Source organism: Bos indicus, unplaced genomic scaffold (assembly GCF_029378745.1).
Source record: "Bos indicus isolate NIAB-ARS_2022 breed Sahiwal x Tharparkar unplaced genomic scaffold, NIAB-ARS_B.indTharparkar_mat_pri_1.0 scaffold_92, whole genome shotgun sequence".
Taxonomy (NCBI): Eukaryota; Metazoa; Chordata; class Mammalia; order Artiodactyla; family Bovidae; genus Bos; species Bos indicus.
In genome coordinates this window covers 127,519-154,792 of record NW_027223750.1, presented here as the reverse complement: position 1 = coordinate 154,792, position 27,274 = coordinate 127,519, and the positions used below count along the sequence as shown (strand labels likewise).

The 27,274-nt window shown below is 43.4% G+C and overlaps 2 protein-coding genes across 2 annotated transcripts in view; one reads left to right on the top strand and one right to left on the bottom strand.

The window, feature by feature from the left end:
• Positions 1 to 1,181: 1,181 nt before the first annotated feature.
• On the bottom strand, positions 1,182 to 12,184 carry LOC139182113 (cancer/testis antigen 47A-like). The gene is made up of 3 exons (XM_070785579.1): positions 11,557 to 12,184; positions 10,390 to 10,564; positions 1,182 to 1,554 (listed from the first exon to the last, which is right to left on the bottom strand). Exons 1-3 carry the CDS (start codon positions 12,146 to 12,148, stop codon positions 1,542 to 1,544), a joined length of 780 nt encoding a protein of 259 aa, XP_070641680.1. The 5' UTR covers positions 12,149 to 12,184; the 3' UTR covers positions 1,182 to 1,541.
• The window catches only part of LOC139182108 (EKC/KEOPS complex subunit LAGE3-like), a 47,903-nt gene continuing 32,775 nt past the window's right edge, over positions 12,147 to 27,274 (top strand). Inside the window, exon 1 of the mRNA XM_070785574.1 lies at positions 12,147 to 12,434. Within this exon, the coding sequence (XP_070641675.1) occupies positions 12,147 to 12,434 (288 nt within the window). The remainder of the gene's footprint in view (positions 12,435 to 27,274) is intronic.

Here is a 27,274-nt window from a genome sequence, read left to right as displayed (position 1 = left end):
CTGTGTCCTCCAGAAAGATATGCCCACGTCCAGGTCCCTGGTACCTGTGAATGTGACCTTATTTGGAAATAGGGTCTTTGCAGTTGTAATTACATCAGGATCTAATTTAATGGAGTCACCCTGGATTTGGGATGGGCCCTAAATGGACTGGGTGGTATCCTTATGACAGAAAGAGTGTGATTTGAGATACACAGACACAGGGAAGAAGGTCATGTGAAGACAGGAGTTATTTTGCCACAAGCCAAGAAGTGTCAGAAGCCACCACAAACTGGGGGTGGCAAGGATTCTCCCCCAGAGCCCCTTGCTTTCAGACTTCTGACCTCTAGAACTAATGCGAGAATAAACTTTATGTTGTTTTAAGCCACCTACTTTGTGGTAATTTGTTACGGCAGCCCTAGGAAAGTAAGAGTAACCCTTCCCAGTTGAATTCTCCTCTCTCCCTCTCCACCAGCCTAAGCAAGGTGTTTATCATCCTCATGCATGCCTTTCTACAAGTTACATATGCACGCACTCCTTCCATGCATACCTTTTACTACACAGATGTATCTATAATCAGTGGTTGTTTTGCATGTTTTTAAACCTCATATTCATGATATCATAATGGCTCTATCCTTCTCAACCTAGTTTGTTCCCTCATCCATTTTTTTCTTCACTGCCACCATCCAATCCCTGCCCTGCCAGGAGGTTTTTCTGTATCTCAGGGCCTTGAGAATTCTAGTCTCGTCCCCATTCCTTTACTGTCAGCCTTTACTGTCCCATTCAGCTTACCTGTGTATCAAGTCACTCAACAAACGGTGGTCTTACCACAGGAGAAACTCAGTCCCTCACAACACCCATCCCCTGCCCCATGCCCATCATTGCTCTTAGACGGTGATGCTGAAACTTTGAGATGCCTCAGAGTCACCTGGAGGACACGTAAAGCTCTGATAGCTGGGCCACCTTCAGAATAATGATCCAGTAAATCTGGAGTGGGGCCTGAGAGGTTGCACTTCTAACAAGTTCCCAGGTGATGCTGATGCCGCTGGTCTGTGGCAGCTCAATAGCTCCATCTGGTCTCCAGATAAGCTTGGTCACCCCCTGGTTCCTCTCACTAAAATGAAGTAGGGGCTAGACCTCCGTCTCTCTCTTTACATAAATTGTTTGTCAATTGATATATTAATTAACCTGTGGCTGCAATACAGGGCTTCCTGATAACTTGGTTGGTAAAGAATCCACCTGCAATGCAAGAACTTAAAAAAATGGTTTCAATGACAGTAAAGTGGACCCAAACAAAAAGATACAAGATTTGCATCAGTGTTACACATCTAAAAAATCTGCAGCTTATCCATGGCTAGCAAATTTTTATTTTTAACATGAACAAACGCAGTCAAATATATCTGACAAACGTAAGAAAAAAAGTCAGATGTCAGTGGATAAGACATTTCACATGATGAAACCTGGAACAAAACCAGTGTTGATAAAATTCCCAGTGGCTACTGAGCAGCCGAAAATCTCAAATTCATGAGGGACACGTCCATTGTTTCTTCCTCCATCATGTCTTTCTATGCTTGACAGCTGTGGGATGAAGTAAGAGTCAATTAACAATTGTAAACCAGGGGGCAGTCCCAAGATAGCAGAGGAATAGGACGGGGAGACCACTTACTTCCCCCACAAATTCATCAAAAGATCATTTGAACGCTGAGCAACTTCCACAAAACAACTTCTGAATGCTGGCGGAGGACACCAAGCACCCAGAAAGGCAGCCCAATCTCTTCAAAAGGAGGTAGGACAAAATATAAAAGACAAAAACTGAGACAAAATTTAGGGACAGAGACCCATCCAGGGGAGGGAGTCAAGAAAGAGGAGAAGTCTCCACACAGTAGGAAACCCTCGCACAGGAGTGTCTGAGGGGAGTTCTGGAATCTCAGAGGGCAACATAACCAGGAGTGAAAAAAAAAAAAAAAAACAAAACCCACAGAATACGCACCTAAGCACAACTGCCAGTGGAGAAGTGGCCCAGACACTCGGGTCCACCACCAGTGAGTGGGGGCTGGGCAGGGAGGCGCAGGCTGCATAACTGGTCCTTAGGGTAAGGACCGGGGCCCTGAGGACAGTCTGAGGGAGCTAATGTGAGACAGCAACCCAAACCGTGGGATCGCCAGAGAGACACACAAAAAAAGACCTTTCTCACGAAAGGCTCTATCGGCACCCCTGGCACGCTCACAGAACAAACGATTGCACAAATACCCAAGGAGAGCAAGCCAGCTGCCATATAGGGCCCTCCCTCCCTGGAGGCAGAGAGGCAGGCGAGAGACAGCCAGAGCCCGAAGGCAAGGGGCTGCTGCAATCTCGGCCCCAGAGATGACATCTTCCACCAAACTGTGAGCAGGCTCCCAGTTGCTAACCTCGTCTTCTTGGGATCCTAGATGGTTGACATCTGCCAGGAGTGTCACAGCCTGGGATCAGCTCCCCAGAGGAGACATACGGCACACCTGGAACTGCGCTCTTGTGGAAACTGAGTGGCGGGGACCAGGCAGGTGAGTTAGACGCATGGCCCAGCGAGCACCCGGTCGCCTGAGCTGCTCGGACCTGGGAGGGCCACAAAACGCACAGCCTATCCAGGTCTGTGCCCTTGTGGAGCACCTGAGAACCCTGAGCGGCTCAGACCTGGGAAGTGCATGAAACGCAGGGCCCACTTGGCACAGTGCCCTTGCAGAGCACCCTGGAGACTGATCAGTCTAGACCCGGGAAGCACATGCTGCCTTGGACTGTGGCAAACCCAGTGTGGTCGGTCCATCCACTGCGAGCACTCTCCACACACATCAGCGGTGTTTGTTTGCAGTGTCCCTCCCTCTCCACAACACAACTGAACAAGTGAGCCTAAGTAAGTGGCCACCTTCGCCCCCTTGTGTCAGGGCAGAAATTAGACACTGAAGAGACTTGCAGAGGAAGCCAAAATAAACAAAGAAGGGGGAACGGGGAACCACTTTGGAAGTAACAGGTACAACAGATTGAAATCCTGCATTTAATACTGGAGACATTTGAGGGGCGCCTATAGACCTTGAGAACAAGTACAAGCCAGAACAAGGGATGATCTGACACTGAACAGACCCCACAATGCCCAGAGAAATTCCTAGATATATTTTTACTGTTATCACTTTTTAATTTTTTGTTAATTTAAGTTTTTATCACTCCTTTAACTTTCATTTTTATAGCCTAGTATTATGTTTCCCAAAAAAACCCTATTTTTTTTAGAAAACAAATTCCATAGTTTTTTGATTACTGTGATTGATTATGTTTGTATTTTTTATATTTTATTTTTGAGAGTCTAACCTCTCTCCCAGTTTATAATCTTTGCTTTTTGATATTTGTTATCAATTTTGTACCTCTAAGAATCTAATCTTCGGTATCCATTTTCACTTAAAGATCTGATTACTGGCTTGACTGCTCTCTCCCTTTCCTCCTCCAGGTCACCTCTATCGCCTTCCTCCCTCTTCTCTTCTGTATATAACTCTGTGAATCTCTCTGGGTGTTCCAGGCTGTGGAGAGCACTTAGGGATTAGATTAATGGCTAGACTGTTCTCTCCCCTTTTGACTCTCCCTTTTCTCCTCCTGGTCACCTCTATCTCCCTCCTCCATCTTCTCTTCTCTATATAACTCTGTGAATCTCTCTGGGTGTTTCTGGCTGTGGAGAATTGTTTCATCAATAAACCTAGGGGTTTTATCGTCTATGCTGTGTGGATGGAGAAGTCTTGAGGCTACTGTAAGACAGGGACCGAAAGCCAGAGGCAGGAGGCTTAACCCCCAAACTCTAGAACATCAGAGAACTCCTGATTCCAGAGAACATTAATAGACAAGAGCTCACACCTACCCTGAAACCAAGCTCCACCCAAGACCTAACAAGATCCAGTGCAAAACACACCACAATAATTCTCCAGCAAAACAGGAACCCAACCTTGAACATTAAAAGATGGGCTGCCCAAAGCCATGCTGAACCCATAGACACCCCAAAACTCACTACTGGACACTTCACTGCACTCCAGAGAGAAGACATCCAGTTCCACCCACCAGAACACAGGCACAAGCTCCCCCCAACCAGGAAACCTTGACAAGCCTTAGTCCAACCCCACCCACAGGAAGAAGACTCCACAATTAAGAGGAACCACAAACTTCCAGCCTGCAGAAAGGGCACCCCAAACACAGCAATCTAAACAAAATGAAAAGGCAGAGAAATATTCAGCAGGTGAGGGAACATGCTAAAAACCCACCAAACCAAACAAAAGAGGAGGAGATACCTGAAAAAGTACTCAGAATAAGGACAGTAAAGATGATCCAAAATCTTGAAAACAAAATGGAGCTACGGATAAATAGACTAGAGGCAAGGATCGAGAAAATGCAAGAAATGTTTAACTAAGGACCTAGAAGAAATAAAGAAGAATCAACCAGTAGTGAATAATGCAGTAATTGAGATCAAAAGCACTCTGGAGGGAACCAACAGTAGAATAACTGAGGCAGAAGACAGGATAGGTGAGGTGGAAGACAGAATGGTGGAAATAAATGAAGCACAGAGGAAAAAAGAAAAAAAAAGAATTAAAAGAAATGAGAACAACCTCAGCGACCTCTGGGACAAAGTTAAATGCCCCAACATTCGAATCATAGGTGTCCCAGAAGAAGAAGACAAAAAGAAAGTGCGTGAGAAAATACTTGAGGAGATAGTAGTCGAAAACTTCCCTAATGTGGGGAAGGAAACAGCCACCCACGTCCAAGAAACCCAGAGCGTCCCAAACGGGATAAACCCAAGGCAAAACACCCCGAGACACAAATTAATCAAACTAACAAAGATCAAACATTAAAAGCAGCAAGAGAAAAGCAACAAAAAACACACAAGGGGATCCCCATAAGGATAACAGCTGATCTTTCAATAGAAACTCTCCAGGCCAGAAAGGGATGGCAGGACATACTTAAAGTGATGAAAGAGAAAAACTTACAACCAAGATTACTCTACCCAGCAAGGATCTCATTCAGATCTCATTCAAGAGAATTCAGCACCGCCAAACCAGCTCTTCAACAAATACTAAAGGATCTTCTCTAGACAGGAAACACAGTAAATGTTTATAAAAACGAACCACCCCCCCACACACAAAATGTAAATGGCAACAGGATCATACTTATCAATAATTACCTTAACTGTAAATGGGTTAAATGCTCCAACCCAAAGACAAAGACTGGTCAACTGGGAAAAAAAAAAAAAAAAAAAAAAACACCCCTATATATGCTGTCTACAAGAGACTCACCTCAAACCTAGGGACACGTACAGACTAAAACTGAAGGGCTAGAAAAAGATATTTCATGTAAATGGGGACCAAAAGAAAGCAGGAGAGCAATACTCATATCAGATAAAATAGAATGTGAAATAAAAACCATGATAAGATACAAAGAAGGACACTACATAATGATCAAAGGATCAATCCAAAAGGAAGATATAACAATTATAAATATATATGTACCCAACACAGGAGCACCTCAATACAGAAGACAAATGCTAACGAGTATGAAAGGGGAAATTAAGAGTAACACAATAATAGTGGGGCACTTTAATACCCCCCCCACACTTATGGATAGATCAACCAAACAGAAAATTAGCAAGGAAACACAAGTGCTAAATGATACAATGGACCAGTTAGAGCTAATTGATATCTATAGGGCATGTCACCCCAAAACAATGGAATTCACCTTTTTCTCAAGTGCACATGGAACATTCTCCAGGATAGATCACATCCGGGGCCATAAATATAGCCTTGGCAAAATTAAAAAAAAAAAAAAATTGAAATCATTTGAAGCATTTTTTCTGACCACCAGGCAGTAAGATTAGATGTCAAGTACAGGAATAAAAAAAAAAAAAAAAAAACTATTAAAAATACAAACATATGGAGGCTAGACAACACGTTTCTGAATACCCAAGAGATGATGGAAAAAATCAAAAAGGAAATGAAAATATGCATAGAAACAAGTGAAAATGAAAACACGACAACCCAAAACCTATGGGATTCAGTAAAAGCAGTACTAAGAGGGAGATTCATAGCAATACAAGCCTACCTCAAGAACCTAGAGAGACATCAAATAAAGAACCTAACTTTACATCTAACGCTAGTAGAAAAAGAAGAAAAGAACCACCCCAAAGTTAGTAGAAGGAAAGACATCATAAAGCTGAGAGCAGAAATAACTGAAAAAGAGACAAAGGAGACTGTAGCAAAAATCAACAAACCTAAAAGCTGGTTCTTTGAGAAGATAAATAAAATAGACAAACCATTAGCTGTCTCACAGGAAAAACCGGGAGAAGAATCAAATCAATAAATTTAGAAACAAAAATGGAGAAATCACAGCAGACAACACAGAAATACAAAAGGTCCTAAGAGACTACTATGAGCAGTTATATGCAAATAAAATGGCCAATTTGGAAGAAATGGACACATTCTCAGAAAAGTATAACTTTCCAAAACTGAACCAGGAAGAAATAGAAAATCTTAACAGGCCCATCACAAGCACGGAAATTGAAGCTGTAATAAAAACCCTTCCAACAAGCAAAAGCCCAGGACCAGGTAGCTTCACAGGTGAATTCTACCAAAAACTTAAAGAGCTAACACCTATCCTACTCAAACTCTCCCAGAAAATTGCAGAGGGGGGTAAAGTGCCAAACTCATTCTATGAGGCCACCATCACCCTAATGCCCAAACCAGACAGAGATGCCACAAAGAAAGAAAACTACAGGACACTTTATCACTGATGAACAGAGACGCAAAAATCCTCAACAAAATTCTAGCAAACCAAATCCAACAACATATTAAAAAGATCACACATCATGACCAAGTGGGCTTTATCCCAGGGGTGCAAGGATTCTTCAGCATTCACAAATCAATCAATGGGATACACCATATGAACAAACTGAATGATAAAAAACATATGGTTATCTCAACAGATGCAGAGAAAGCCTTTGACAAAATTCAGCACCCATTTATGATAAAAACTCTCCAGAAAGCAGGCATAGAAGGAACATACCTCAACATAATAAAAGCCATATACGACAAGCCCACAGCAAACATTATCCTCATGGTGAAAAATTGAAAGCATTTCCTCCAAAATCAGGAACAAGACAAGGGTGCCCACTCTCACCACTACTATTCAACATAGTTTTGGAAGTCCCAGCCACAGCAATTGGAGAAGAAAAATAAATAAAAGGAATCCAGATTGGAAAAGAAGAAGTAAAACCCTAACTGTTTGCAGATGACATGATCCTCCATGTGGAAAACCCTAAAGACATCACCAGAAAGTTACTAGAGCTAACCCATGAATATAGTAAAATTCCAAGATATAAAATTAACACGCAGAAATCCCTTGCATTCCTATACACTAACAATGAGAAAACAGAAAGAGAAACTAAGGAAACAATCCCATTCACCATTGCAATGAAAAGAATAAAATACTTAGGAAGAAATTTACCTAAAGAAACAAAAGACTTACATATGGAAAACTATAAAACACTGATGAAAGAAATCAAAGACGACACAAATAGATGGAGAAATATACCATGTTCGTGGATTGGAAGAGTCAATATAGTGAAAGTGAGTACACTACCCAAAGCAATCCCTGTCAAGCTACCAACGGGATTTTTCACAGAACTAGAACAAATAATTTCACAATTTGTATGGAAACACAAAAAACCTCGAATAGCCAAAGCAATCCTGAGAGAGAAGAATGGAACGGGAGGAATCAACCTGCTTGACTTCAGACGACACTACAAAGCTACAGTCATCAAGACATTATGGTACTGGCACAAAGACAGAAATATAGGTCAGTGGAACAAAATAGAAAGCCCAGAGATAAGCCCACGCACCTATGGATACCTTATCATTGAGAAAGGGGGCAAAAATATACAATGGAGAAAAGACAATCTCTTTAACAAGTGGTGCTGGGAAAACTGGTCAACCACCTGTAAAAGAATGAAACTAGAACACTTTTTAACACCATACACAAAAACAAACTCAAAATGGATTAAAGATCTAAACCTAAGACCAGAAACTATCAAACTCTTAGAGGAAAACATAGGCAGAACACTCTCTGACATAAATCACAGCAAGATCCTCTATGACCCTCCTCCCAGAGTAATGGAAATAAAAGCAAAAATAAGCAAATGGGACCTAATTGAACTTAAAAGCTTTTGCACAACGAAGGACACTAAAAGCAGGGTGAAAAGGGAGCCTTCAGAATGGGAGAAAATAATAGCAAACGAAGCAACTGACAAAGAATTAGTGTCCAAAATATACAAGCAGCTCATGCAGCTCAATTCCAGAAAAATAAACGACCCAATCAAAAAATGGGCCAAAGAACTAAACAGACATTTCTCCAAAGAAGACATACAGATGGCTAACAAACACATGAAAAGATGCTCAACATCACTTATTATCAGAGAAACGCAAATCAAAACCACAATGAGGTACCATCTCACACCAGTCAGAATGGCTGCCATCAAAAAGTCTACAAACAATAAATGCTGGAGAGAGTGTGGAGAAAAAGGGCACCCTCTTACACTGTTGGTGGGAATGCAAACTAGTACAGCCACTATGGGGAATAGTGTGCAGATTCCTTAAAAAAAAACAAAAACAAAAACTGGAAATAGAACTGCCATACGACCCAGCAACCCACTGCTGGGCATACACACCGAGGAAACCAGAGTTGAAAGAGACACATGTACCCCAATGTCCACTGCAACACTGTTTACAATAGCTAGGACATGGAAGCAACCTAGATGTCCATCAGCAGACGAATGGATTAGGAAGTTGTGGTACATATATATGACGGACTATTACTCAGCTATAAAAAAAATGAATGCATTTCAGTCAGTTCTAATGAGGGGGGTAAAACTGGAGCCTATTATACAGAGTGAAGTAAGTCAGAAAGAGAAACACCAAATAGAGTATATTAACGCATATATATGGAATTTAGAAAGATGGTAACAGCAACCCTATATGCAAGACAGCAAAGAGACACCGATGTAAAGAACAGACTTTTGGACTCTGTGGGAGAACGCGAGGGTGGGACGATATGAGAGAATAGCACTGAAACGTGTATATTACTCTATGTAAAATAGATGACCAGTGCAAGTTTGATGCATGAAGCACGGCACCCAAAGCCGGGGGTTCTGGGACAACTCAGAGGGATGGGGTGGGGAGGGAGGTGGGAGCGGGGTCAAGATGGTGGGACACATGTACACCCATGGCTGATTCATGTTGATGTATGGCAAAAACCACCACAATATTGTAAAGTAACTGGCCTCCAATTAAAATATATAAATTAATTTAAAAAATTGTAAACCAGTAACAGGCAACAGTGACTTTCTAAATCTAAGAAAACAGTCAGTCCTACATATGCCTGCTAAGTCAAAAGAGAAATTACCACATTTACCTCTCTCAACACAGACCTTGAGATATGTCATCACTCACTCACCCCTCATACCAACGTCCTCTCCCACTCGCCAAACACCAAAATGCCTGCTTTGTTGTTGTTGGTTTTTCTTGAGAGAGACTTATCTAATAAGTCTTTCCACCTTACAAGCCTGTGCCCTCTCCATCAATCACACTCTTAAACTCCCAGACTCTCAGTTTGCACATCCATAAAAGGAAGAGAAGAAAGACAGGAAAAAGCAAAGCAAGAAAGAGAGGAAGGGATAGGTCAGATATAAGTTGACTTAATGACCAATTCGGTGATGGACAGGGAGGCCTGGCGTGCTGCGATTCATGGGGTCGCAAAGAGTCGGACACGACTGAGCGACTGAACTGAACTGAACTGAACTGAATGACCAATTCAGCGGTGAACAACAATCTCACCATGACTAATTTGCTTTTCTTCTGATTGTCCCATGAACTAGAAAATCTTGCAACTGAACAAATAGGGATTAGTCATTAAATGTGCTCCCACTTGAAAATTTTTCACTGACTACATCTTTGTCAATAGTCACAACCTCAAAGGCATTTGCTTTCTCCCGGTTAGGACAAAAGACCGTATGTCTGTAGCTCAGTGCTGAGGGCCCAGCTAGTGTACATTCCAGTCACCTTTAGTCGCTTGTTCTGGTTAACTGCGTTCCAAACAAACAGTGGTCTCTGCTACCAGGTCTCAAAAAATTTCCCACGTGGGGAAGCCTTACAGCTACAGCTCAAAGGACCTGTAGCTGTGAATGAAGTACATTTCAGAACATGCTGTGTTCTATATTATCTAGCACACAAAGTATTATTAACATTAAGCTGTTTTGAAACTAGACTTTAACCAAGTTTTAATTATTATTTACTTTGGGGAGAACATTTAAAAATGTATGTCAGGAATGGTGGCTGGGTGATACTCAGAGCTGCACACAGATACCTGGGTTCTCCCGGGCTGTCCTCTGCTGGGTCCAGGTCCTTTCCAGGTCCTTCTTCTGGTTTTTTATCGCTGTCCTCCTCCTCACCTTCAGCTTCTTGGACCTCCTCATCAGACTCTTCACACTGATAATCACTCGCTTCTTTTGTGAAGTATAATACAGACTTCGGGACCGGAACTTCACGGAAAAAAATAACCCAATTTATACTCAGTAGCCACATCCAGTACTCTACCCCCAGGGAGGAGAGAAGTAGGTGAAGAGAGAATAGCTGGGCACCTTCCTAGAGGTTGGTGTGACACCTTCAGGGCCCTCACATTTCTGCAGCTTCAGGGTTTTCAGGGTGAGGTCTTTACCGTCTTTCCAGTAGATCTCACACCCTGTGCTGCTGATTATTTCTGGCCCTTTGGAGAAGAAGGGATCAGAATCATCTGGGTCTGACCGCATCTGGTATGTTTCTGTCAGAACTTCGTTGAAAAAGTATTCCTCTCACTTAAAAAGAAATTCTACTGTGATGCTCATTGGTTCCCGGACCCCTGAGAATTTTTATTTTTACATCTTTCAGGTGCTCCAGTACAAGTGCATCATATTCCCAGATCATGCTACCGAGAATCTTTAGGTTTTTAAATGCCCTCAAGCAAAAGCGAGGGATGCCCTTTGTTTCTCCTTCCCTTCAGGCTCTCCATCTCCTCCCAGGCTCCTTCTGGAACAGGTACTGGCCACTAACATTCACGTTCTGTGGGCTTATGAATGGCATTGATGATGTCAGCTCTCTTATCAAACAGAGGCTGGCAGAAGGAAGCATACTTTTTCTCAAGACCGTAAAGGTCTTTATAGAATTGGGCTTCCACTTGTGCAGATTATGCCTGGAGGTTTTTGAGAGCTTTGACCCGCTGCTTAACCACTAGAGGCCAGTGCTGAGTGCGGCCTGCCTTTGAGCCCGATGCCCCCACAGGGTCCGCAAGGGCCTGAGGGCCTGGCCGCCATTTGCCCACCTCGGCCCTGCCAGGACCACAGGCCCCAGCCTCCCAGGACTCAGAGGCAACAGCCAGGGCGCCACCCTCCCAGAGCTCAGCCTCCACTGCAGACTCCTCTGACTTTTGGGATGCAGACCCCTGGACCCTGGGACCCTGAGGTTCCCAGGGTGGGGGCGCCCTCTGCTTGGTACTCACCCTGTGAGGCCTCGCCTCCCTCTGCCAGGTCTTCCTGCTCCTGCGGAGGTGCGGGACCCTCTCCAGGGCCGGAGGGAGGCTGGGAGCTGTGCATGACCATCGGGCAGGGGCCAGGGGGCCAGACCAGGACATGGTCATCGTAGGAGAAACTGTGTAGAAGGGAGTGGACCAGACCCCAGAACACAGGCCCAAACTGCTCCAAGGGGTCCCTGTGGCCTGCAACCACTGCTGCGCCTTCCTGCTCACTCTCATCATTCTCTACTGTCTCCTCCTCCTCGATCTCTTCCAACAGGTGCTCCTCCTCCTCCAGGTGCTCCTCCTCCTCCAGGGCCTCCAGCTCGAAATCAGACTCCTCCTCCTCCTCTAACGGCTCTATAGCCCACTCTTCCATTGTGGCCTGTGGCCCACCGTGCCCCCTGCGAAGGCCTCCTGACACGCTCAGGGAGGGCAGAAGGGCCGCGGCCTCCTCGACCCCATCCGTCCCCTCCCAAGCCGGTGCCGGGACCCCAAGGGGACTGGGGTCACAGCCCGCCCTGCCAACAGCCCTGTCCAGGCCACCTGGCATCCAGTCGTGCTCCTCTGTGGCAGACATGGCAGGAGAGACTGTGCCAGACGGCGATGGACCTGCAGTGATGTCCACGGGGAAGATGGCAGCCGCCGAGCTGAGAATCGTGGAGGAGATGCTGTTGGCAGCGCGGACTGCAGAGTTGGGGTGTGGGCAGCAGAGATGTCAGCTGCACAGGGAACAGGAGTCTGTGAAGTTGCTGGTGTGGGCCCCACGACAGGAATGGCAAGGGGGTGGCCGGCAGACTGGCCCACCACGACCGAGGCTGAGATGGCGGTGTACAGGCAGGAAAGAACCTGAAGGGCTGGCGACGGTAGGTGGAGCTTAAAGGTCAACCGGGGACCACTTCCTCCAGCGCCAGCTCTAAGCTCATTTGCCAGGAGTCAAGGATTGGCATGATCGCCATCCAGTGAGTGGTCAAGGCCCTCAGCTTCCCTGGAGGCCTGACAGGCCCAGGTCACACTTTAAGCCCCCAGGAGTCCCTTCCCTTTCATTCCATCATTGCAAAAGCAAAACTACAGTGTCCGTATGGGGCAGGGCGGGGCGGGGCGGGTGGTGCCCTGGTGTATGGGAACCTGGATGTGGTGCCCAGATGCCACGCTGGCACAACTCACACCAGCAGGGATACACTTTTTAAAAAAAGAAAGAAAAAGCAAAGGTGTATAGATCAAATATCAGCAACTGATTAAAACCTCCTGTGAGAGACAGAAAGAGAATGTGGTGGTTTTAATGTTGCTAAAGCTACTTAGTAAGAGCATACAAAGTTGATATGGATGCTGATGAGAATGGAGAGTGGAAGAAGCAGTAAAAATTGGACTGAACCCTGTTTCATCAGGGCTCCCCTAACTCACTTCAAGGCTCCATGACATGAAGAGAGAGTGAATTCTTTCAAGACTGCACTAAGCACCTGCTCTGCACTAAACAGTTATACACACTCCCTCCCAAATTCATATTCTGAATTGCTTAGCCACCTCACACCCCAGATGGGGGAGTAGAAGGATATGTGCTCATCTCCTCCTGTGAGAGCACCAGAATTGCAACTACCTGTTGAACAACCATCGACAGGAGGATGCTGGAACCTACCAAAAAGAGACACCCCACGTCCAAAGACAAAGGAGAAGCTACAATGAGATGGTAGGAAGGGTGCAATCACGATAAAATCAAATCCCGTACCCACCCATTGGGCAACCCACAAACTGGAGAACAACGATACTCAAGAAGTTCTCTCACTGTTGTGAAAGTTCTGAGCCCCACATCAGGCTTCCCAACCTGGGGAATTTGATAAAGGGGCTGGGAATCCCCAGGGTATCTGACCTTGAAGGCCACCGGGCTTTGATTATAGTACTTCCACAGGACTGGAGGAAACAGAGACTCCACTCTTGGAGGGCACAAAATCTCACACGCACCACGACCCAAGGGAAAGGAGCAGTGACCCCAGAGGAGACTGATACAAAACTACCTGCTACTGTTGGGAGGGTCACCTGTGGAGGCCTGAGACGGCAAGGGCTCATGGCAGGGACGGGGACACTGGCAGCAGCAGTCCTGGAAGGTCCCCCTTGATGTAAGTCCAATTGGACTTGCCATTAACCTTACCACAGAGCCCATAGATCCCAGCCCTGGGATGCCTCAGGCCAAAACACTAACAAGAAGGGAGTACAAGCCCACCCATTTGCAGACAATTGAATTAAAGATTTACTGACCAAGGCCTTGCCCACCAAAACAAGACCCAGGTTTCCCCACCCTGTCCTTCCCATCAGAAAGCTTACAGAAGCCTCTTAGCCTCATCCACCAGAGGGCATGCCGAAGAAGCAAGAAGAAAAACAATGGAGAAGATGCAAGAATTGTTTACCAGAGACCTAGAAGCACTAAAGAACAAACTGAGATGAACACAACACTAGAAGAAGTCAATAGCAGAACAACTGAGGCAGAAGAATGGATAAGGGACCTGGAGGACAGAATGGTGGAAATCACTGCTGCGAAACAGAATATAAGGAAAAAATGCAAAAAAAAAAAAAAAAAGTGTAAGAAACTTCTGGGACAACGTTAAATGCACCAAAGGGGTCCCCATAAGGAGAAGAGAGAGAGAGAAAGGACTCAAGAAAATATTTGAGGAGATAATAGCTGAAAACTTCCCTAACATGGGATAGGGAATGGTCAACCAAGTCCAGGAAGGGCAGAGAGTCCCAGGCAGGATAAACCCAAGGAGGTATATTGGTGACTGTATCCACCAATACACCTAGTAATCAAACTGACAAAAACTAAAGACAAAGATAAAATATTAAAAGCACAAGGGGAAAATGACAAATAACACACGAGGGAACCCCCGTCAGGTTATCAGCTGATTTCTCAACAGAAACTCTACAAGCCAGAAGGGAATGGCATGATATATTTAACGTGATGGAAAGGAAGAAACTCCAACCACGAATACACCACCCTGCAAGATTCTCATTCAGATTTGATGGAGAAATCAAAAGCTTTCCACACAAGCAAAAGTTAAGAGAATGAAAAGACCTACAGAAAATAAACCCAAAGCAATTAAGAAAATGGTAATAGCATCATATATATTGATAATTACCTTAAATGTAAATGGGTAAAATGTACCAACCAAAAGACATAGACTGGCTGGGTGGATGAAAACATATGCGTGCATGCACTTCCGCTTACCCCATCACTCTGCTTAACTCCCAAATTGTATGTAATCATTGTATACTGTTAGATTAATCATGCTCCAATTATGGCTTGCAATTGTAATTACCTTTTATTTTTTGTCTGGCTATTGATTGTGAAAACTGATAAACATCTTTTACCATGGTGGGTACGTAACTATTATTCACTTAATACCATTGTGTCATGCTTGGTCAACAGAAAAATAATAGAATTCTACATCACCAAAAAAAAGGCAGAGGAACCAGAGATCAAATTGCCAACATCCGTGGGATCATAGGAAAAGCAAGAGAGTTCCTAAAAAACATCTACTTCTGCTTTATTGACCACATCAAAGCCTTTGGCTGTGTGGATCACAACAAACTGTGGAAACTTCTTCAAGAGATGGGAATACCAGACCACCTTACCTGCCTCCTGAGAAATCTGTGTGCAGGTCAAGAAGCAACAGTTAGAACCGGACGTGGAACAACAGACTGGTTCCAAACTGGGAAAGCAGTACGTCAAGACTGTATGTTGTCACCCTGCTTATTTAACTTCTATGCAGAGCTGCTGTTGTTGTTTAGTCACTAAGTCGTGCCCGACTCTTTTGTGACCCCATGGACTGTAGCCTGCCAGGCTCCTCTGTCCATGGGATTTTCCCAGGCAAGAATATCAGAGTGGGTTGCCATTTCTTACTCCAGGGGAACTTTCCGATGCAGGGACTGAACCCAGGTCTCTTGCATCTCCTGCATTGGCAGGCAGATTCTTTACCACTGAGCCACTGAGGGAAGCAGAGTACATCATGCGAAATGCCGGGCTGGATGAAGCACAAGCTGGAAGCAAGATTGCTGGGAGAAATATCAATAACCTCAGATATGCAGATGACATCACCCCTATGGTAGAAAGTGAAGAAGAACAAAAGAGCTGCTTGATGAAAGTCAAAGAGGAGAGTGAAAAAGTTGGCTTAAAACTCAACATTCAAAAAACAAAGATTATGGCATCCGGTCCCATCACTTCATGGCAAATAGATGGGGAAGCAATGGAAACAGTGATAGACTTTATTTTCCTGGGCTCCAAAATCACTGCAGATGGTGGCTGCAGCCATGAAATTAAAAGACGCTTGCTCCTTGGAAGAAAAGCTATGACCAACCTGGACAGCATATTAAAAAGCAGACATGCCCTTGCCGACAAAGGTCTGTCTAGTCATGGCTATGGTTCTTCCAGTAATCATATATGGATGTGAGAGTTGGACCATAAACAAAGCTGAGCTCCAAAGAACTGATGCTTTTTTAAAAAATATAAATTTATTTATTTTAATTGGAGCTAATTACTTTAAAATATTGTATTGGTTTTGCCATACATCAACATGAATCTGCCACAGGGGTATGGAGAGGGAGGTGGGAGGGGGGTTCAGGATGAGAACTGATGCTTTTGAACTGTGGTGTTGGAGAGGACTCTTGAGAGTCTCTTGGACTGCAAGGAGATCAAACCAGTCAGTCCTAAAGGAAATCAGTCCTGAATATTCACTGGAAGGACTGATGCTGAAGCTGAAACTCCAATATGTTGGCCACCTGATGCGAAGAACTGACTCCTTGGAAAAGACCCTGATGCTGGGAAAAATTGAAGGCAGGGGGAGAAGGGGACGACAGAGGATGAGGTGGTTGGGTGGCATCACCGACTCGATGGACATGGGTTTGAGCAAGCTCAGGGAGTTGGTGATGGACAGGGAAGCCTGGGGTGCTGCAGTCCATGGGGTCGCAAAGAGGTGGACACGACTGAGCGACTGAACTGAACTGAACTGAACTGATATCACCAAAACTACCATTTAATAGAAAAACCTGTAATCACTTTTTAAAATCCAGAATTTTCTTGGATTTTTTTTTTTTGAAAAATACAAATGCCCAGGCAATAGCTTTTTTTATCCAAAGCTACAGATATGTTTGTAATGAGCTACCATGTTTAAAAACAACTGGACTATACGATAATCTTTTACTTTTATCTAGTTTGTTTCACTTTTCCTATTTCATATTCAGTGCCCTCATTTCATTTACTTTATGTTTTCCAATTTTTCCATCTCTCTTTCTGATATTCTTTCTCAAGCCTTTAGCAAGCATAGTAGAAAAGCTACACACACACACACATACACATAGTATGTATATCTATTTTAGAAAACTTACGAGTGTTTGCCTAAAAAATTTGTTCTGTTTTGATTCCATTTGTTTCACTTAGCATGAATACAATGATAGATTTCTAATTAAAAAAATAGATATGCAACAAAGGTTTACTATATAGCACAGGGAACTATAGTCAATGTCTTGTATAACCTAGAAAAGAAAATAATTTAAAAATAATATATATGTATAACTGAATCAGCTTGCTCTGCCCCTAAAACAATGTAAGTCAACTAGACTTCAAGGAATACGTATATATTAAGAAAAGAAGCCTGGGGTAATCCATCCAGAGGCACCATTCGTTTTCCATGGCTCAAGAACTGGGCATAGTGGAGAAGTGAATCGAAAAACAGTGGGGATAATTACCCCTTCCCTACTTAGAACATATGCAATATGGGTTTCTCGCTTTATATCAGCCTTGTTTTATTTTACCTTAACTCATAATCAATGTTTTCAGTGAGGATAGTCCACCTGGTCCCATGTTGTCAAGCCCATTTATAAGCGGCAAAGACTCAATTTAACTTCATGAGCTATATGTCAGAGTGCCTATGCCCACTGTAGGATATTTTACGACAATGGCTGCTATGGTCTGGAGAACGGAAACACCGCAGTGATAAGATGGTTAAGGCAAATATACCTATTGGCTAACTTCAGTAGCTCCCTTAACACTATAGGGACATCTTTTAAAAATTTAGTGCCGTATTCAAGTTTCCTCTATTTTGTGCCCCAGTATGAAGGTCAAAAAATTTTCCTAAAGGATGCATTTTAGCAGATGTTGAAGTCAATTCCCAATCTATTTGTAGAAGTCTAAGCCAATAAGCACTTGTTATCTTTAAAAAATATTGGTATGCTATTGTGGTAAATGTCACCTTTTTAAAGGGTATACTTTACAGGCATCTGGTACATGCACAGTGTAGTTCAGCCATCCCCTCTGTTGTGTCCAAATAAATAATCACTCCAAAAGGAAACCCCATGCCCAGTAATCAGTCCTTCTCCATTTCCCCCTCACTGCAACCAAGCTCTGAGAACCAATAATCTGCTCTCTGTCTCTACAGACTTACCTTTCCTGGGTAGTTGCTACAAATGAAATTGTACAGTATGTGACCTTTTTTGTCTGGCCTCTCTCACTTGGCATAATGATTTTGAGTTTCATTTGAGACCCCATTCCTTTTTGTGGCTGAATGCTGTGTGCTGTCCAGAGGATCACTTTAATGGCTGTATTTGGTGAAATGTAGGAGTCCAACTTCATTCTATTGCGTGTGGATATCCTGCTGTCCTCGTACCATTCTAGGGACAGGACTTGCACTTCTAACCAATTAATGATCTGACATCCCTGCAGAAAATCAATTGAGGGTATGTATCTGGGTTTATTTCTGGACTCACTGTTCTAGTCCATTGATCTGTGTGTCTATCATTATCTCAGTACCACACTGTCTTGATTACTGTTCCCATGGTAAGTTCTGATACAGGGTAGGGGACTCCTCCAACTTTCTTTTTCAAGATTGTCTTAGCCATTCCTGGTCTCTTGCAATTCCACATAAATTATAGGACCAGCTTTTTTTTCTGCAAAGTAGGTCACTGGCATTTTGAAAAGGATTGCTTTTCATCTGTAAACCATTTTACATAGGCTTCCCATCTGTATATTAAGACCTCAAATTTTCTAAGCTGCCTTGATGCCTTTGAGCCTCCAATACCCCACTGGCCCAACTCTGCTTTCTCCTGCTCTCACCTGCAGTGTCCCCCTCCCTGTCAGAAAACTACCCCACCCAGCTGATTTTCTCCTATCAGCCAGACTAGCTGCATTCTTCCCATTCTTCCAGCCACCAAGCTTTACTTCCCTGCCAGGCAGTGCAATGATTCCTACAGGACAATGATCCCCTCGTGTGGGAACCCTGGCGTGCCCCATCCTCTTGTTACTACATCTATTTCCCACGGTCCCTGCCACTTAACTTTACTCCAGAGCCACACTCCCCCATTGTCCTGCATGGCATTCCCTGTTGTCCACCCAGGCTGTTGAGTACCTGAGACTCACCAACAGCTGTCCATCTGTCCAGTGTCGTGTGCTTGGCCATCTCACACTTCTTAGGGTAGGGGATCCCTCCTTCATTAGTAGGGTGCTGCTGCTAGTGCTAAGTCACTTCAGTCGTGTCCGACTCTGTGTGACTCCATAGACGGCAGCCCACCAGGCTCCCCCATCCCTGGGATTCTCCAGGCAAGAACACTGGAGCGGGTTGCCATTTCCTTCTCCAATGCATGAAAGTGAAAAGTGAAATTGAAGTCGCTCAGTCGTGTCCGACTCCCAGCGACCCCATGGACTGCGGCCCACCAGGGTCCTCCATCCATGGGATTTTCCAGGCAAGAGTATTGGAGTGGGGTGCCATTGCCTTCTCTGCGTTAGTAGGGTAGATGGGAGATAAACAGAACTTTGGGTGTCACAACAAGATGGCCCAACCACGACCCGGGAAGCCCGAACAGCTTTAACTCGCTTCTCTTTTGCTAACTAAAAGTTTTGTTAGTTGAAGTTGACGGTGACCTGGGCTGGAGCTGCCAAAGGTGCCTGGATTGTGCTTTGGCTTGTGCCTGTTCTGTTGCCTCTCGACCTCGGCCGTCTCTTCCCACCCTAACTTGTTGTTCTAGTGCCTGAGGAGGGAACTATGGTGAATTGACTGTATCCTGGCCTGAGGTGGGCTGTTTTGCCCCCTTTGCCTGGCACCTCCGAGGACGCAGTCTGAGGCTGGGGATCATCAGTGAATCCATAGAGTGGAAGTCTAGGGAGTGTTCAGCCGATAGTGACAAGGGGGTGCTGATGACACAGCTTAACTGTTTCGCTTTTGATTCCCACTTTCCAGGGGCCTGCCTAGAGTCTTTGGGGATCAGAAATCCAGTGTAGTAGGGTGGTCACTGAAGATGGATCATGGGGTGCAGCAGGGGGTGGACCATGGGGCAGTCATCCCGGTTGCTTCTCAAGTGTGCCCATTTCAAGCAAGGGTAGCAAACTTCCCTGTCTCCTTTGCTGTTGCTTTCCAAGTGAAAGCCACTCAGTCATGTCCAACTCTTTGTGACCCCATGGACTATACAGTCCTTGAAATTCTCCAGGACAGAATACTGGAGTGGCTAGCCGTTCCTTCTCCAGCGGATCTTCCCAATCCAGGGATTGAACCCAGGTCTCCCGCATGGCAGGAGGATTCTTTACGAGCTGAGCCACAAGGGAAGCCTTGTGGCTTCCCTGTGTTGCTTTCCAAACACATTTGCTTTTCTTGGCTGTGTGCTCTACAGATGTTAGTTAGGTCTAGCTGTTCCGTTCCTTGATCTCACTATTGGTCTCCTGTCCCTCATTGAAAATGGAGTGTTGAAGTCTCCAAGGATTATTTAGAACTATGTACTCTATCCAGTTCTGTCACTTTTTGTTTCATATATTTGGGGAGGCTGCTGGGAACTTATGGATATATAACTCATACATCTCCTTTGTGTACTGATTTTTTATTAATATAGAAATCTGTTGCTATTCTGTGGGGAAAAAAAAAAAGTTCTGTTAAAATCTATTTCATCTAATGCCAGTACAGCCACTGCAACTCCCACTTTGGGACGATTTCCATGGATACCATTTTCTACCCTTTTGCTTGCAAACTCTTTTTGGATGTAAGACAAGACTCTTATATTAATAGATAACATATACTGGGTTACATTTATTGTTAATCCTCTTTGCCAATCTGCCTTTTCATTGAATAGTTTTATCTGTTGGTATTGCAGAGATTTGGAGAAGGAAATGGCAACCCACTCCAGTATTCTTGCCTGGAGAATCCCAGGGACAGAGGAGCCTGGTGGGCTGCCGCCTATGGGGTCCCACAGAGTCGGACACGATGAAGCGACTTAGCAGCAGCAGCATTGCGGAGATTATTTCCGAGGAAAGATTTTTCCTAACAGTTTTCTAACTTTCCACATGTCAGCCCATTTTTGTTCCATCACTCCTCAATTACTGTCTTTTTCTGTGATTAATTGAAATTTTCTCTTGCACAAAGTGATTATGACTCTTACTCTTTACTTTTAAAATATTTTTAAGTCTGGAGTTTTTAAATTTGTTTTGTGCTTTTTTGGAGGGTTGTTATGCTGTGAATTATAATTATTATCTTACCTTTAAAAAAGTCAAGTTTGTATTAACACTGAGATAGTTTTCATAGCGTTCTAAACTCTGTTCCCTCCCAGCTCTGCCACATTCCTGTATTTATTGTGATAAATGGCAGGTTTGCATATGGTTCCTATTTACAGATTTATGGTTACTGCGTTATATGTTTTTCTTTTAAATCAAAATAAAACAGAGGAGAAGATAAACAGAAGTCACAGGGATTTCCCTGGTGGTCCAGTGGTTTAGAATCCGCCTTCCAATGCAGGGGATGTAGGTTCAAACCCTGAACCCGTATCTAAGATGCCACATGTGGTGGATCAACTAAACCTTGGGGCCACAACTCCTGAGCCCGCATGCTCTGGAGCCCGTGTGTCACAGCTGGAGAGACGCCCTCACGATGCAGTGAAGATCGTGTTGCAATGAAGACCCAATGTGTCCATTAATAAATAAGTATTGTTTGAAAAGAGCAGTTATAAACCCAAAGTGCAGGAATACTGGCTTTCGCGTTTATCTGTGCAGTTCCCTTGGCCTTTGTGCTTTATTTCTTCACAGTCCTCCAAATAGGTGCCCACGGGTGTTTCACTTCAGCCTGAAGGACTACTTTAGCATTTATTTTTTAAGCTATGCTGGGTCTATTTAGCTGCGCAGGCTTTTCTCTAGCTGTGAAGAGCAGGGGCTACTGTCTGGTTGCAGTGGAAGGGCTTCTCATTACAATGGCTTCTATTATTGCAGAACATGGGCTCTAGGGCTCAGGCTCAGCAGTTGTGACACACCGGTTTAATTGCTCCACCGTATGTGGGATCTTCCTGGACCTGGGATCAAACCCATGTCCTCTGAATTGGCAGGCAGGTTCTTTAACACTGAGCCACAAGGGTAGTCCCTGTATCAATTTTTCAGTGTGAACAGGATATGCGTGCCTCCCATCCCCTCCTACTTTGTTGCGGTATAATTTATAAATAAAATTTGTATATTTAAGTTGAACAACGTGATGTGATGTATGCATACATTGTTAAATGATTACCACAGGCTACTTAATACACATATTACCTCACATAGTTAAAGGATTTTAGGAGGTGGGGTGTGGGATAAAACTAGGATCTACTCCCTCATCAAGTCTGCAGTATACCATACAATGTCTTAAATTTATATTCAACATGCTGTACGTTAGATCCCTAGAATTTATTTAGCTTATAACTGATTGTTTTTACCCTTTGATGAAGCACTCCACAAATTACAGCCCTGGATGTATCATGCTTCCTGATTTCATTATATCACAAAGATATAGTAATCAAAACAGTATGGTTCTGGCATAAGAATAGATACACAGATCTTTGAAACAACATACAGATCCCAGAAATAAACCCACATGTGCGTGCGTGCGTTCATGCGTGCCTGCTAAGTCACTTCAGTCATGTCCAACGCTTTGCAACCCTATGGGCAGTAGCCCACCAGGCTCCTCTGTCCATGGGATTTTCCAGGCAAGAATATTGGAGTGCACTGCCGTGCCCTCCTCCTGGGGATCTTCCCAACCCAGGGATCCAACCTGTGTCTTACCACTAGTGCCACCTGGGAAGGCCAAACCCACACATATATGCTCACCTATTTGACAAGAGCTCCAAGAACATGCAATGAGTGTTTCCTGGTAGCTCAGCAGCAAAGAGTTCCCCTGCAACGCAGGAGACTTGCAGGAGATGTGTGTTGGGTCCCTGGGTTGGGAAGACCACCTGCAAGCAAGGAAAACAACAATCAAGAAAACATCATGAGGAAAGGATAGCCTATTATCTTACACTATATCCCCAAGTCAATTCAAAATGTTTAAAGATTAAACATAAGGCCTGAAACTGTAAAACTCCAAGAAGAAAATATTGGGGTAAGCACTTTAACATAGGTTTTGACAAAGAATTTTTTTAATTGACCCCAAAACAAAGGCAATGAAAGCAAAAATAAACAGGTGAATTACATCAAACTAAAAAGATTCTACACAGCAAAGAAAGCAATCAACAAAATGAAAAGGCAACTTACCTATGGAGCAGAGGAAAATATTTGCAAAGCATGTATCTGTTAAGGGGTTCATATGCAAAATGTATAAGGAACTCAGTCAACTCAAGAGCAAAAGAGAAATTCTCAATCAGTAAAATGATACATGGAGGACTTCCCTGGTGGTCCAGTGGTTAGGACTCCACACTTCCACTGCAGGGTGCATGGGTTTGACCCCTGGTCAGGGAACGAAGATCCTACAAGCCTCGTGGCATGGCCCCCCAAAAGAAATCTTCTGATCATATCATGTAACAACCTAAATGGGAAAAGAATTTGAAAAATAATACTTAACATCTATTAATACATGTATAACAAATCACTTTATTGTATACTTGAAACTATCATGACATTGCTAATCAACTATACTCCAGTATAAAATAAAATGTGAAAAAAGACATCACATCTGTTACAATGGCTATTATCAAAAGGACAAGAAATAGCAAGCACTGGCAAGGTTGTGGTAAAAAAGGAACCCTTCTGCTCCGTTGGTGGGAATGCAAAATTGTGCAGCCACTAGGAAAAACAGTGTGGAGATTCCTCAAAAAATTAAAAATAGAATTATCAGATCATCCAGCAATCCCGCTCCTGAAAATATATCCAAAGGACATGATTCCTGCTCTGCTCTTATATGCTCATTGCAGCATTATTTGCAATAGTCAAGAATGAAGACAACCTAAGTGTTTGTGGCAGATGAAAGGATAAAGAAAATACTATATGCATATATATGTATATGTGTGTATAATACACATATATATATGGGGCTTCCCTGGTGGTTCAGATGGTAAAGAATCTGCCTGCAATGCAGGAGACCTAGGTTTGATCCCAGGATGAGGAATATCCCCTGGAGAAGGAAATGACAACCCACTCCAGTGATATATATATATAAAACACAATATATGTAACACAATATGTATTTAATATAATATATATATACAGTATATATTCAATATAATATACTATATATCATAAATACTTATGTGGCATAAAATAGAATTCTTTTAAAAAATTCATCTGAAAAAATATTTTTGCCTTTATGGGGGTGAAACTGAGGGGAAGCAGGAGCAGTGATAATACATAGTGGATTCTCCGTCCTTCAGACTTCTTGCCTTTCTCTGGAAATCTCTACAGGCAGAGCTTAATCGGGAGACAGTTGAAAAGGCAAAATGGGGTTGGCAGTGACCCAGAAACATAGAACACATTATAGATTTGGAACTCCTATATTTAGACAACTGTAACTTACCTAGCCTCTATGTCTTATGCCACATATACCCTGAGAGAGAATGCAAACACTGTGCCTTTTGTAACAAAAGAAACACAGAAATGACTGTAATAGCATCAATAACACCCGCTTTCAAAAACACAAAAACTAAAATTGAGACCTTTGTTAGGAGCTGTACTGATGTTTATTAGTAAATAGGGAACCGCTGACAGATTTTAATTAAGTTTACATATTTTACTAATTTTGGTATTGAAAATTTCATACACATAATGACTTCTCTTCTTTCTCACATGGCCACCTAGAAAACTCAGAGTGTAGGTTAAAAGTATCCTTCTCCATATATTTGTTTAATATTCCAGCCTCAGGCACACTCAACACCTTTGCCTGAGCACCAGGTGGAACATCACTCTTACGTAAGCCAGTTTTTCTACCTGAAAGATTTTAAAATAGCCTTAAAATTTTTTGTTAGAATTGGGAGATCTAAAGATAAAACCTGTGTAAAAACTGTGTAGAGACACAAACCTTCTATGACTCAGAAACTTATCTGGAGCACTGTGTGGGTGTGTGTGAGTGTATGTGTATTATTTCAGTTGAACTTTAAGCAAACTGCAAACATACACTCTACACAGAAACACTTTCCAATTCCCTGTGTTTAAACTCATGGGGTGAGCTTCGCTGCAGAGGCAGGACCTGGGGTCTTTGGGCAGGTGTGGCAGTTAAAGAGTGCGAGCTCTCAAACCCGACCTCCTACCCGGAGCTTGTTATATATACAGAGTGAAGTAAGTCAGAAAGAGAAAAACAAATATCGTTCATTAACACATATATATGGAATCTAGAAAAATGGTACTGATGAACTTCTTTGCAGGGCAGGAATAGGATTCAGATATAGAGAGCAGACTCATGGACACAGCGGGGGCAGGAGAGGGTGGGACGAATTGAAAGAGCAGCATTGACATATATACGTTATTATATGTAATATAAATAGCTGCTCTGAAGTTGCTGTATAACACAGGGAGCTCAACATTGTGCTCTGTGACAACCTAGAGGGGTGAGATGGGGTGGGAGTCGAGAGGGAGTCTGAAGAGGGAGGTGACACATGGATACCTATGGCTGATTCATGTTGCTGTATGGCAGAAACCAACACAACATTGTTGTCTGCACAGAATTGGACACGACTGGAGTGAAGTGACTTAGCAAGAACACACCATATGACCCCTCAAACCCACTCCTGGGCATATATCCAGAGAAAACTCTAATTCAAAAAGATACATGCACCCCAACGTTCATAGCAGCACTATTTACAAGGGCCAAGACAAGGAAGCAACCTAAATGTCCATCCACACATGAATGGATAAAGAAGATGTGGTACACATATACAACAGAATACTACTCAGCCATAAGAGCATGAAATATAATGAGGCCATTTATCAGCAACATGGATGGACCGAGAGATTATCATACTAAGTGAGGTAAGTCAGACAGACAAAGACAAACATCATAGGATTTCACTTATATGTGGGATCAAACTATGTTACAAGTGAACATATTTACAAAAGAGAAACACTCACAGACATAAAAAACAAACTTATGGTTACCAAAGGGGTAAGGGGGTAGAGAAGGGGTTAATTGAGAGGTTGGGATAAGCAGCTATGAACTACTAAATATGAAATATATAACCAACGAGGTCCTACTGTATAGCACAGGGAACTATCTGTAATAAACCATAACGGAAAAGAATATGAAAACGTATATGCTTAAAGCTCAACACTCAGAAAACTAAGATCATGGCATCTGGTCCCATCACTTCATGGGAAATAGATGGGGAAACAGTGTAAACAGTGTCAGACTTTATTTTGGGGGGCTCCAAAATCACTGCAGACGGTGACTGCAGCCATGAAGTTAAAAGACGCTTACTCCTTGGAAGGAAACTTATGACCAACCTAGATAGCATATTAAAAAGCAGAGACGTTACTTTGCCAACAAAGGTCCGTCTAGTCAAGGCTACGGTTTTTCCAGTAGTCATGAATGGATGTGAGAGTTGGACTGTGAAGAAAGCTGAGCACCAAAGCATTGATGCTTTTGAACTGTGGTGTTGGAGAAGACTCTTGAGAGTCCTTTGGCCTGCAAGGAGATCCAACCAGTCCATTCTGAAGGAGATCAGCCCTGGGTGTTCTTTGGAAGGACTGATGCTAAAGCTGAAACTCCAGTACTTTGGCCACCTCATGCGAAGAGTTGACTCATTGGAAAAGACTCTGATGCCTGGAGGGATTGGGGGCAGGCGGAGAAGGGGACGACACAGGATGAGATGGCTAGATGGCATCACTGACTCGATGGACGTGGGTTTGAGTGAACTCCAGGAGTTGGTGATGGACAGGGAGGCCTGGTGTGCTGCCATCCATGGGGTGGCAAAGAGCTGGATACAACTGAGCGACTGAACTGAACTGAACTGAATATAACCTTGTAAATCAATTACACTTCAATAAAAATATACTGAAAAATGAAAGCCTTTGACTGTGTGGATCACAATAAAGTGTGGAAAATTTTTAAAAAGAGATGGGAATACCAGACCACCTTACCTGTCTCCTGTGAAACCTGTATGTGGAGTCAAGAAGCAACAGTTAGAACCTGACAAGGAACAATGGACTGGTTCAAAATTGTGAATGGCATTCAAGGCTGTATATTGTCATCCTGATTTAGTATAACTTTTATGCTGAGTACAACATGTGAAATGCTAGGCTGGATATAACACAAGCTGGAATCAAGAACACCAGGAGAAATACCAACAATCTCAGATATGCAGATGATACCACTTTAAGGGCAGAAAGCAAAGAGGAACTAAAGAGTCTGTTGATGAAAGTGAAAGAGCAGAGTGAAAAAGCTGGCTTAAAACCCTGAAAAACTAAGATCACGGCATCTGGTCCCATCCCTTCATGGCAAAGAGATGGGAAAAAAGTAGAAAC

Bases quoted from the DNA above. Each gene is read 5' to 3' on its own strand.
- LOC139182113 (XM_070785579.1), bottom strand. From the start codon at position 12,148: ATGTCTGCCACAGAGGAGCACGACTGGATGCCAGGTGGCCTGGACAGG. The intron at 10,565-11,556 runs GTGAGTACCAAG...TTTTCCGTGAAG, and splicing joins GGGAGGCGAGGCCTCACAGG to TTCCGGTCCCGAAGTCTGTA.